Source organism: Mus caroli, chromosome 6 (assembly GCF_900094665.2).
Source record: "Mus caroli chromosome 6, CAROLI_EIJ_v1.1, whole genome shotgun sequence".
Taxonomy (NCBI): Eukaryota; Metazoa; Chordata; class Mammalia; order Rodentia; family Muridae; genus Mus; species Mus caroli.
This window is the reverse complement of record NC_034575.1, coordinates 43,783,759-43,795,039: the sequence shown is the minus strand read 5'-3', so window position 1 is coordinate 43,795,039 and position 11,281 is coordinate 43,783,759. Positions and strand designations below refer to the sequence as shown.

General features: G+C 43.8%; 1 protein-coding gene across 2 annotated transcripts in view; it reads right to left on the bottom strand.

Moving 5' to 3' along the window:
- Positions 1 to 996: 996 nt before the first annotated feature.
- Positions 997 to 11,281, bottom strand: part of Fam221a (family with sequence similarity 221 member A) — a 21,353-nt gene continuing 11,068 nt past the window's right edge. The window contains exons 5-7 of one of the 2 annotated variants that reach the window (XM_021165566.1): positions 7,430 to 7,546; positions 5,789 to 5,871; positions 997 to 2,718 (exon numbers count right to left, since the gene is read on the bottom strand). In XM_021165566.1, the coding sequence (XP_021021225.1) occupies positions 2,650 to 2,718; positions 5,789 to 5,871; positions 7,430 to 7,546 (269 nt within the window). In that variant the 3' untranslated portion in view covers positions 997 to 2,649. The remainder of the gene's footprint in view (positions 2,719 to 5,788; positions 5,872 to 7,429; positions 7,547 to 11,281) is intronic. The other variant, XM_021165569.1, reaches the window with a different exon arrangement.

The following is an 11,281-nucleotide window of genomic DNA, read 5'->3' as shown; positions in this document are numbered from 1 at the left end:
AAGGTTTTTCCTCTCAACATAATATTTTTATTATTTGAGAATTTCACACAATGAGTGTACCCCCAATCACATTTGGTTCCCAGGCATTCCAGGTCTGCCTTCTGAAGTGGAAGGTTAAGGGTATTTTGGAGAGTCAGTTGTGTTGGATTGTGTTTTGCTGGGGCAAACACACGAAGGAGTGTTTTCCTAAAGTGGACACAGGTGAAAGACCAAGGCAGACTGGAGAAGGAATTTCACTAAAGCAGACACAGGTGAAAGGATGTTCTGCTAAAGCAAACACATGAAAAGACACGTGATGAAGGATTCTTTGCTAACAACACACATGTATGGGTCCGCCTTATATTGCGTAGTTGAGCTTCATTTGTCAGGACTCCACCAACTCAGGCAGATTGGATGCACGTGCTGAGGCAAGGCACGTGGAGGACATGTGATGTTTGGAGGGTACAAATAGGACTCCATAGAGTGATGGAAGCAGAGCTTGGCTTGCTGGTACAGCTAGCTGTGTAACACTTGTAGGTCTCTCCGATATGGATCCACTCTTGTGGGTCTTCACTGATCTTCGCTTCCCTGAGAAAGGCACAGCCAAGAACTTCTCCTAGTGTTCCTGCTGGTCTCCCCTGCTGACTCCTGCTGAGGCTGAGGCCCACTGTCTTTGCTACACAGTGCCACCACTGCTGATTCATGACTCTACCAAACTGGACTGCTAGTGTACCTGTGAGGTGTTTGCGAGTGGATGAAGAAGCTGCTGCTGCTAACCTGTGAACGAACTGCCCATTGCTCCAAAGAGCCTTTCTAAGCAGGTCCACTTTGCCCTTTCTTTCCCACTACCTCTGGTGAGTGGTAGGCTAAAGGGGAGGGGGGGTTAAAGGGGTTTAGAACCATCATTAAAAATAAGATTTGAAAAAAATTAAAGTTTACAACCCTCCCGCCCTATGTGTGTCTCCCATGCAAAAAAAAAAAGAAGAAAGAAAGAAAGGATAAAACACACCAAGTCCAAATTGTGTTGCACATATACTCATTGGAGCATAGCTAAACTCTCAATGGCCAGCCACTTAAAGACTCGTGAATCCTCTCTCCTAACCCCACTCCCCTGTCAGAAGCCATCAACTGTGAAGAGCTACACTTCAGCATCCCTAGCACAATTTTTAAGTACTCTATTCAATGGCTTCCTGTCCAGACTGTTTAATTTGGAGAGGGAAGGAGGGTTTCATAAAAGCCCTCAATGTCTCTCATTCTCAACTGTGAGTCTGACGTCATTGAAAATCCTGCAGAGAAGCTTCCTTGTCCGCAGCAGGCAGCCGCAGCACGGACAGTGGACGCCCCAGTGGCAGCATGGACCACTGACATCCACAGGACTCTGACTGTAGCACAGGCCACACAATGCCAACACGGCCTCTGGCAGCAACACAGACCATGGAGGTCTTTCAAGAAGGTCCAACCCACAAAATGAGCCTTTCTTCCTCTTGGACATCCTGCCACTGCCTAGAGCCAGGGCGATCATGTGGCTAGACATCACATTCAGAAGCAGAGCCTGTCTGAGCTCCAGGCAGCTGCACACCACCCTGTTGACAGTACTAGGTAACATGCCCCTTTGTCAGCCAAGGCTACACTCCCACGCCTGTCGCCACCACAGCCCCTCAGTTCTGCTATCTTTCCCATCTCTCCTTGCATATTTATTCATTGAGGTGGCACTGCAAACAACAGTGTGTCATACAGTTTTGGGGTTTTTTTTTGGGGGGCGTTGCACAAACAGCTTTACATGCAAATACGTATTGCAACTAGTAATTGGTCTGATTCAATGTTTCTAGTTTCTGAAACAACATAAGCTAAGGCTCCTACCCAAAGGCAGGGTGACTCTGTGGGTGGGTGGTATGGCTGGGGGCATAACACTGGGTTAAGGGCTCAGAAATTCAGGGGTAGGAGACTGTTAAAAACTGGAGAAGCAGCACTGGGCAGTGAACAAAGAACAGGTAGGGCCAGTCCTTAGCCAACTGGGAGGTGAGGCCCAGCAGTTCAGTAGAAGCATAGAGCCATTGCTAGAGCCCTCACTGGTTGTCCTATTGAGGGGAGGAGAGCCTGACCTAGGCGCTGCCCAGGCCTGAAAGCACAACGGTCACATCGGGTGAGCCAGCAGGACAACTGTCACTAAGGGCACAGAAGAGTGCAGCACTGCCCAGCCACATGGTCACCATGACTCTGGGCAACAACAGGATATTCAAGTCTTGCTACGTTGAATGAAAAAACTGACCCTATATATTTGTTTAAAACCTTTAATAATATCCTTAATTTTTTTAGGTAGACAAAAAAGTTAAATTATGATAAACTAAAAATATTTACTGTACTTTTAGGGTTTGAATCACATAAAAATAACATAAAACTTGCTAAGAGAGAGAGAGAGCATACATACGGTAAGGCAAGAATACCGTGATTCCAACGCCAGGCTGTGCTACCCAATAGTCATCTTTAAAAGGCATATAAAGTGCTTTAAGTCATGAGTTCTGACAAAAAATAAAAATTCATTTCACTTGTTTCCATAAGCTAAGCCAAATTCAAAAGGACATATTTACACAATTAGAAAGTACATATGTTGAGAGAAAATAAATAAATAAAAGATGCATCTGGATGACGGCTCGATCTGTTCACCAGACTTCACGATGGCTTTGTGCTCGGCAGCGGTGGCGCTTTTCCTTTCTGTTTAGCAGCCTTTTCCAGTTTTATCTGTAAGTTTAAAACATTTATTGATAAAAATTTTTAATTATCCTAAATAAAGGTTGAACAGCCCTTGCTAGTCATGCCTTATTTAACATAGCCACAAGAGTTATTAACTGCCAAACACTAAATCCAAAGTCTGACCACAAGTGAGGAATGCCTGATGTCTTTAAATGGCTTTAGCATCTCAGGAAGTTTAATGAAAGAATATATAAATGAATGTTGCCTTGGGTAGAAATGAGCTTAAACCCTGATGCATTCCTAAATGCTTAGAATCCCAACGTATGTCCAGCCCATTCCTGGTTCCTGCAGCTACAGCATGCACCTAATTCGGCAGGACACTCTGTGGAACACCAACACCCATAAGGCTGAGTTTCCGGGACTCAGAATTGGGGAACCCCAGCAGCAGCTGCCTAATTTTGAGACACATGAGCCTTTGCATGACAGAAAGGATTCCCAATAACACCGCACACTATTTCCTCATTGCCATTCCTCAGGACAACTTCCAGGCACAGCGTCAGTGTCTCAAACTTTCAAGAGGATGAACAAAAAATAAAGGGACCAAAAGTAGAAACCGGGCCTCTAAGCTTAAATGACAGAAGTAATATCAAGAAACCACAAGAAGATGGAGCAGAGGTAAATATGATCCAAATACATTATACACACTATGAAATTCTCAAAGGATAATATATATATACATATATATTGAATTTAATATATACATTCATATATATTAAATTTATATATGTATTTAAGAATTCATATATATATATATGTGTATATATATATATACACACACACATATGCATATATTCTTTAAAAAGAAACCAGCAAAAAGTCGAGAGGAAGTTGTAGTTCAGTGGCAGAGCACTTGCCCAGCAATACCAAGACTGGAATGTTTTCCCACAGAAAGGAGGGATGAAAAAGGACAGGAGCGGAGGAGAGCAGGGTGAAGAGAAGAGGAGCGAGGGAGAGGAGGAGAAAGAGGAAGAAGGAGATAAAGAAGAGGAAGAAGGAGAGGAGGAGGGGAGGAGGAGAGAACCGAGGTGGAACCTAGTAAAATCAGTTTACACTTTCTGTCAAGTTACAAGTGATAAACTGCCAGTAATAAGATCCAGGTGAGCCATCCTCCCCATTTCCCCTCCCTCTTTGATTGGTAGACACACACAAAGATCATGCTCTCCCATCACTCCTACAGCTGTCAGTCACTCGGAGGACTCCAGAGAACACCCCACTCTATAGCAACATAATAGGACCAGGGCAACATAATAGGACCAGGGAGGGGGAGAAGGGAGAGAGAGGATATTCTCCATGAAGAAAGAGTCCAAAGAAACCTTGAGAAAACACCTGGAGCCCAGAGAGCCAAATCAGTACTAAAATGCAAGTATTGTAGGAATTTTAACCGGGAAGTAGCCAGATGAGAGGATTAAAATAAAGAAATACTGCTGAGTTGCTGAGCCCTTAAAGACTGTCCAGTCTCAATTATTTGGAAGCTAGAAGAAAAGTGCAATACACTTCACAAAAATAACACAACGTTTTGGCATTTACTGTCAGCATAGAATCCAAATTTAGACAAACAACAACAACAACAACAACACGCATACATATAAAAAGCCAACAGCAGACAACCCTAGGAGTGGGAGTGCAGTTGGTATCTATGAAAAAGTTGCCAGAGAGCCGCCTTCCCTCATTCACTGCCACACAGAAAGAAGGCACCAACTGTGGACCAGAAGGCAGCCCCCAAGGGACATCAAATCTGCAAGCACCTTGACTTAAGCCTTCCTGGCCTCAAAAACTGGTAAGTTTCTATTGTTTATGGTATTTTGTTAAATACCGCCCAAACCAGAGATCTCCTTAAGACCAAGCTCTCCGAAAGAACGGTTTGCAGTGGTGGGAAGGATTTGTCTTTGCTGTCCAGAAGGAGCTACAAGACACAGGTAACTACTGAGCACCTAAGCTTCCCTCAGTTGCTGTAACTAAGGGACAGTTGTCCAGTTTTCATTTTCTTTAAATTTAGACTTATGCAATCGCATACGGTAAATGATTCCAGCAGAGTTTCCATCACTGAGAAACGTCCTGCCCCTTCTCTCTGGCCTGAACTGTGTCCAGGATGACCCCTCCCGGCTTCAGGACACTCCCCCTGGACTTTAAAATTCCTCCTGGGGGAAGCTGAGATCGTCCTGTTTTTCAGTTCGTTGCCTCTGCTCTTGCATGGAGAATTTATTTAATAGCGCACTTCCACCTCCTCAGTTACTTGGGAGCTTAGCGAGGCACCATGGAAGGACAACAGTAAGGGTTAGGGGAGAGCCTTGCTGTGTGTAGTGTTTAGCTGATTGTGTGGCCGGCTGAGGTGCAGTGCGGCTCAATACCCACATAAGATGTTATCACTTCCATCAAGGTAGTTAGCGTGTCTATTGCCTCAAACATGTACCACTTCTTTGTCCATTCAAACATGGAAGTGACAGGCCTTGGAGCTGAGAGGATCCAGATTTGCAAAGAGACCAAGTGGGAGACCACCAGCCTCTACCCACCTAGAGACCAAACTACAAATGAGGCTAGCCCTTAACACTGGAGAGCCATGCAGCAAGCGTTTCTCCCCTTCTCTCCCCTTCGCTCTTGCCATTCAAGTCCTCTCCACTAGCCATTCCGTGGCCACTGCAAACCATGATCACACTAGTGTGATACAGAATATTAGAGCGTATTCCTCCTCTGCACCCCTGCACTCACCAGCCAGCCTCTCCACAGCCTCACCCCTGACACATATTTTAATTGTTTTAAGCCGTGTATAAAAAAATTCAAGATACACATAATTTACAAGTATGCAGATGGTAGATAATTTTATTTATATATTTAATCAATATTGATGAGTTTCGTGAATCAGCTGGTATATCAGTCCTATTTATTCATTACTCCTTTTTCTAGGTGAATTGTTCTAAGGAAGCTTCAAATCCTAATACCATCTGTGAGTTAAACCTTTACAGATTACTTTCAGTGATGTCCCACATACAAGAGCTAATCTTTCCATGATGTCTGTGATTCAGGTAAAGCCTTGTGCAAGTAGATTTCTGAAAACACTTACCCTTTCCTGGTACTGTCTTTCAAAGTACGCCATATCATCCTCTTCAGGTTTCCTTAAGGAAGAAATCTGAGTGCTTGGACCTACTAACATGAGGAAAAGTTCTCAGTATATTTATAACACTACACATCCCCAAAAGGAGACGGAGAGGCGACAAAATCCCTTTATACCAAGTAGTAACAGTTTATTATTCAAACCAGAAATGGACTAAATGGTCCTAATACTGAACTCTTTCTTGGCAAGAATCCCATCACAAAACAAAAGTAACTTCCAGTGGCAAACATCCTCCAAAAATTCAACTGACTCCTATTAAATAGCACCACACAGCGATGCCACATGAGTAACCCAGGGCCAGGCACAGAGCTGACACCCAATCCAAGTCATTGAGAGGTTGCAGCAGGAAGAGTAAAAACTGGGGACCAGCATGGGCTACCTATATAGCAAGTTCCAGACTAGCCTGGGCTACAGACTAAAACACTGTCTCAAAAAGTAGCAGAAAAGGACAACAGAAGACTTGCCACCAAACCTAACAAGTAAAGTGCTTGCCACCAACCTAACAAGCTGAGTTCATCCCCCAGGACTGAAGTGTTGTAAGGAAAGCACCAACTTCAGCAAGTAGTCCTCTGACCTACACACACACACACACACACACACACACAGCAAGTAATACTCTGCCCTCCACATACACACCTACCAACCTCCCTCCCCGGCACACACACACACAGCAAGTAGTCCTCTGACTTCCACATTCACACCCACTAATGCCCTCCACCATACAGTAAGTGGTCCTCTGACTTCTACATGCACACCCACCCCCCAACACACAAACACACACACAAATTTTCCAACATTTTTAGGCTGTAACTAGAAATTCATATTATACTTTTTGAGATGATACATAGATAGCATTGTGCACTATTGAGGCTTTCTCTTGGCAACCATAGAAATGATACTAACTGCTTTGGAAAGTTCCAGAAAGAGAGGGGTAAGGGAGGGAGACACACACACAAACAAACAGACACAGAGAGAGAGAGAGAGACAGAGACAGAGAGAGAGAGAGAGAGTGTGTGTGTGTGTGTGTGTGTGTGTTAATGTCAGGTGTCTTCGTCTATTACTCTCCATTTTACATTTTAAGACCAGGTCTATTACAAAACCTGGAGTCCTAGTATTAGGATAGACTTGCAGCCAATTACAACATTCCCTCCAAATTGAAACATTGTCTGGAGGAAGGAAGGGGAGGCTTAGTGCCTCAGGGTAAACAAAAGATCACCAGTAGGGGGAAACAAAAATTCAGATTTTTTTAGAGGGCTCCAACCCAGCATGGTGGGGGGTGGGGTGGAAACTGGAGTGAACAGTTGCTCAGGATAGAGAGTACAGCCAAACCCAGGGAAGAGAACCCTGCTGGCCTGTGAAGCTGCCTGCAAGCCGCATGGGATGCGGACCTCCTGGGTGCAGCTCTTGGCTGAATCGGGGCCCTTCTGCTAATGCAGCTACTTGTGAGTTATCCCTGCTCTTGCCCATGCTCCTGTTGGCAACCCCGATAAAGCCTCATTGGCTCGCGACATTGGCCTCTGGTGACGTCCTTACTGCGGTGAAGGAAATCACACTCGGCACTGTCACTTCACCCAAGGCTACTTCTCCTACCTTCATGACCGCCCGCTAGTGGCTGTGGAGAAGAAGTAGATGGTGCGTGCATGGCTCTTAGGAACGGATGGTCCCTGGCCGAAACCGCAGAGTCCAAAACTCCAACCGAGGGTGCACCTGGAAACAGGAAATGTGGAAATCAAATATCTGTTTATAAGATATAAGATACAAGCAACTCATCATTTGTACTGTGAAGTAAATCATTTGTACTGTGAAGTAACTGGCATTGTTAGCTGGCCAAAGTAGCACATGCCTATAATCTATACCCTTGAGAAGTAAGACCCCAAGTCAAACAAAACAAAACACCAAACAGAAATCGGGAAATAAGTAAACAAGTCTTTATTTTAAATTATTTTTATTTTATGTGTATAAGTGTTTCGCCTGCATATGTGTCTGTGTACGTGTGTGTGTCTGGTGCCCAGTGTTGGGTCCTCTGAAAGTGGAGTTACAGACACTTGTAAGCTGCCACATGGGTTCTGGGACTCAAAACCAGGTACCTGGCAAGAGCAACAGGCGCTCTCAACTACTCGGTCCTATCTACAGCCCAAGGAAAGTTTATCTTTCATCCAAGGGGGCAGGAGGTGAGGATCACTTTAAAAAAGAATTTTCCTATTTCTCAGAAACTTTCCAGGAGGAAAAACATTAGATAGTAATGGAACCGTATCATGAAAGAAGTACCGGGCCCTAGTATAGCTCTGAAACACTACAAAAAAGCATTCAGTATGAGGTGAGCTCAACTTCTGACCTACTCCTCGCTAGAAACCCAGTGAGCTGCTTAGGTCTGTCAAGGGGACACCAACTAAAGTCATCTGAGAAGAGGGAACGTCCATCAACTGAGGACCTGCCTGTATCAGACTGTCCTGCAGGCATGTCTATAGGGCACTAGCCTAACCAGAAATGGTTGATGGGGCCAGCCCACTGTGGGTGACGTCACCTCTGGGCAAGAGGTTCTCTTTGGTTATTTATTCAGAGTGTTTTGTTTTGTTAGACAGGGTCTCTCAATGTAGTCCTGGCTGTCCTGGAACTCCCTCTGTAGATCCTCTCTGTCTCTGCCTCCCTGGTGCTGGAATTACAGGCATGCATCTTCCCCTGGAGGTCCTGGGATGTATGATGTAGAGCAAGCTATGGGAAGCCACCAGTAAACAGGGCTCTTCCATGATCTCTGCTTCAGTTTCTGACTGCAGCTTCCTGCTATGGCCTCCTTCAGGAATGGATTATCACCTGTAATCCTCTCCTCAACTGCTGCATGAGTCTCCAATGTTAAGGGCTGGCCTCATTTGTAATTTGGTTTCTACATGGATAGGGCCTGGTAGTCTCCCACTTGGTCTCTCACTGAAAATCTGGATTCTACAAGGCTCCAAGGCCTGTCACTTCCCACACTGAATCTTCCAGTGCTGGGGACCCACCTTCAGCTATACTCTAAGGTCACCTGAGCCCCACTATGATAAACAGCATAGCAGACCCATCATCTCGGGGCTCAGCTGTCTGCCATGCCCTCCTGAGAACTGTGTGGACTGCTTCTACATCACACAGAAATCAAGTCCCAGGCAGAGAGCACCACTGTCTAGAACCCAACATGGCTCAGAGCCAAAGCCCCAACACCCCTGGGTTTTCTTCCAGCAGGACAGAAATTTCTAGATCTTCTCTCCACACTTACTTTTGCTTGCCACCCTGCTTCCTCGTGGTTTTTGCTAGCTTGAATAAGAACAGCCCACAGCCTCATATATCTGAATAATTGTCCCCCAGTGGGTAGAACTGTTTGGGAAGGATTAGAAGGTGTGGCCTTGGTGGAAGAGGTTTGGCACTGGGGTTGGGCTTTGAGGTTTCAAAAGCCCACACCATCCCCAGTTATCTTTCTGCCTCCTAGTTGTGCCTCAAGATGTGAGCTCTCAGGTATTCTTACAGCCATGCCTTCACTCCAGTCAGAGACTCCAACCGTCTGGAACCACAAGCCCAGATTAAACACTTCCTTTTATAAGTTGCCCAGGGAATGGTGTTTTATCACAGCAATAGAAAAGTTAAAGGGGGGGGGGGGGGTAGGGGGCAAGATGAAAGGTTTCTTTCTGTACATTGCAGCAACTTGAAGGACAAATATTAGAAAGGCCTAGATGGCAGTTCACCATCGCCATTCAGAACAGGGATAAAACCACTGAAAGGATTAGGAAGATCTGGGTAAAAGAGAGGCAAAAATATCACTATTTGCAAACTATACTGAAAAGTCTACCTAAAACTCCCAAAACAGAGGTCCTATGTGATAGAAACAGAGAAATTTCTCCCAAAAGTTGTCCTCTAGATTCCACACATGCCCTCATACATATATACACATGTGTGCCTACATATACACAAATATGCATTTAATTTAAAGATTAAATAGAAATAATAATTCTGTGGGCCTCCTAGAAAAATAATTTCAAAATTTCACTTGTCTGTGCAGAAGAACACAAATAAATGAAGATAAAATATAAATTATCTGTTCTCTCTATATTAATATGCATAGTTAATATGCTACTAAGTAAAATACTGCAATGTTTTTATAGAAAAAATTAGGCCAAATTTCTGGAAAAAATTAAAAATACATCAGGAATATTCTAAGATAGTAAAATTAAATCATAAGTGAATTCACTTATTCACTCTACACCTGCAATATGAAAATAATATGGTGGCTATACAGAAACAGACAAGAATGAGGCAGACCATGGAGTTAAGAGCAATCTCCGGGTTGCACCCAGTCCAGCTAGCTGATGAACAAGAGCAGTGGCTCTCAACCTCCCTTACGCTGTGACCCTTAAATACAGTTCCTCATGTTGTGGTGACCCCTGAACTATAAAATTGTTTCATTGCTACTTCATAACAGTAATTTTGCTACTGCTATGAATGGTAATGGAAACATCCAATATGCAGGATATCTGACATGCAACTCCAGTGGGCTTACAAAAGACAGCTTGAGGACCACTGAACAAGAGCAAGCTGTGTAATGTCTCTATTCCTCACCTGTAAAGCAGAAATGACAGTTTGAGTCACAGACTTGCTATCAGGAATGAGTGAGGCCATGTGAAGTGGTTGAAACAACTCTAAGCACTAGAAAGCTTCAACCATCATCGTGACTTTGGTACTTGTGTTTGGGTTTTCTGAAGCTGTTACCTAAGCTGAACCTAAGAAAATCAGGTACAGCAGGAGGAGGAGGTGGTGGTGGTGGTGGTGGTGGTTCCTTTAATCCCAGCACTTGGGAGGCAGAGGCAAATGGGTTTCTATGAGTTTGAGGCCACCCTGGTCTACAGAGAGAGTTCTAGGACAGTCAAAATGGTACGCAGAGAAATCCTGTCTCATAAAACAAAAACAAAATAAAAACAAAATATCATGTACATTCAATCTAGAGAAGAATAGAAGAATTTGCCTATGTGATTTAACAAACTAGTTATATAATTATGTAAAAGAGAAAATATGTTAAAGTATCATAATTTTGACAGATGAAGTCAAACAGGAAGAATGTTACATATCAAAGCATACCATGATGTAATGAGAAATTAAGTATGTGTGCTACTGGCATACAAATAACAAGTACAACAGAATATGACAGTGTCTCCAATTATTTGAGAAAAAATGGTAGTTGTATAACCAACATCAATTTAAACAAAAATTTATAGTATCTCACATGTTCACAAAAGTAAATCCCAATTTCATGAAAAAAAAGAAATTATATATTAAGATAAAATGAAGACAGAGAAGTAAATTTATAAAACAAAGTGTAAAAAGTAAAATCAAGCCGGGCGTGGTGGCGCACGCCTTTAATCCCAGCACTCGGGAGGCAGAGGCAGGCGGATTTCTGAGTTTGAGGCCAGCCTGGTCTACAAA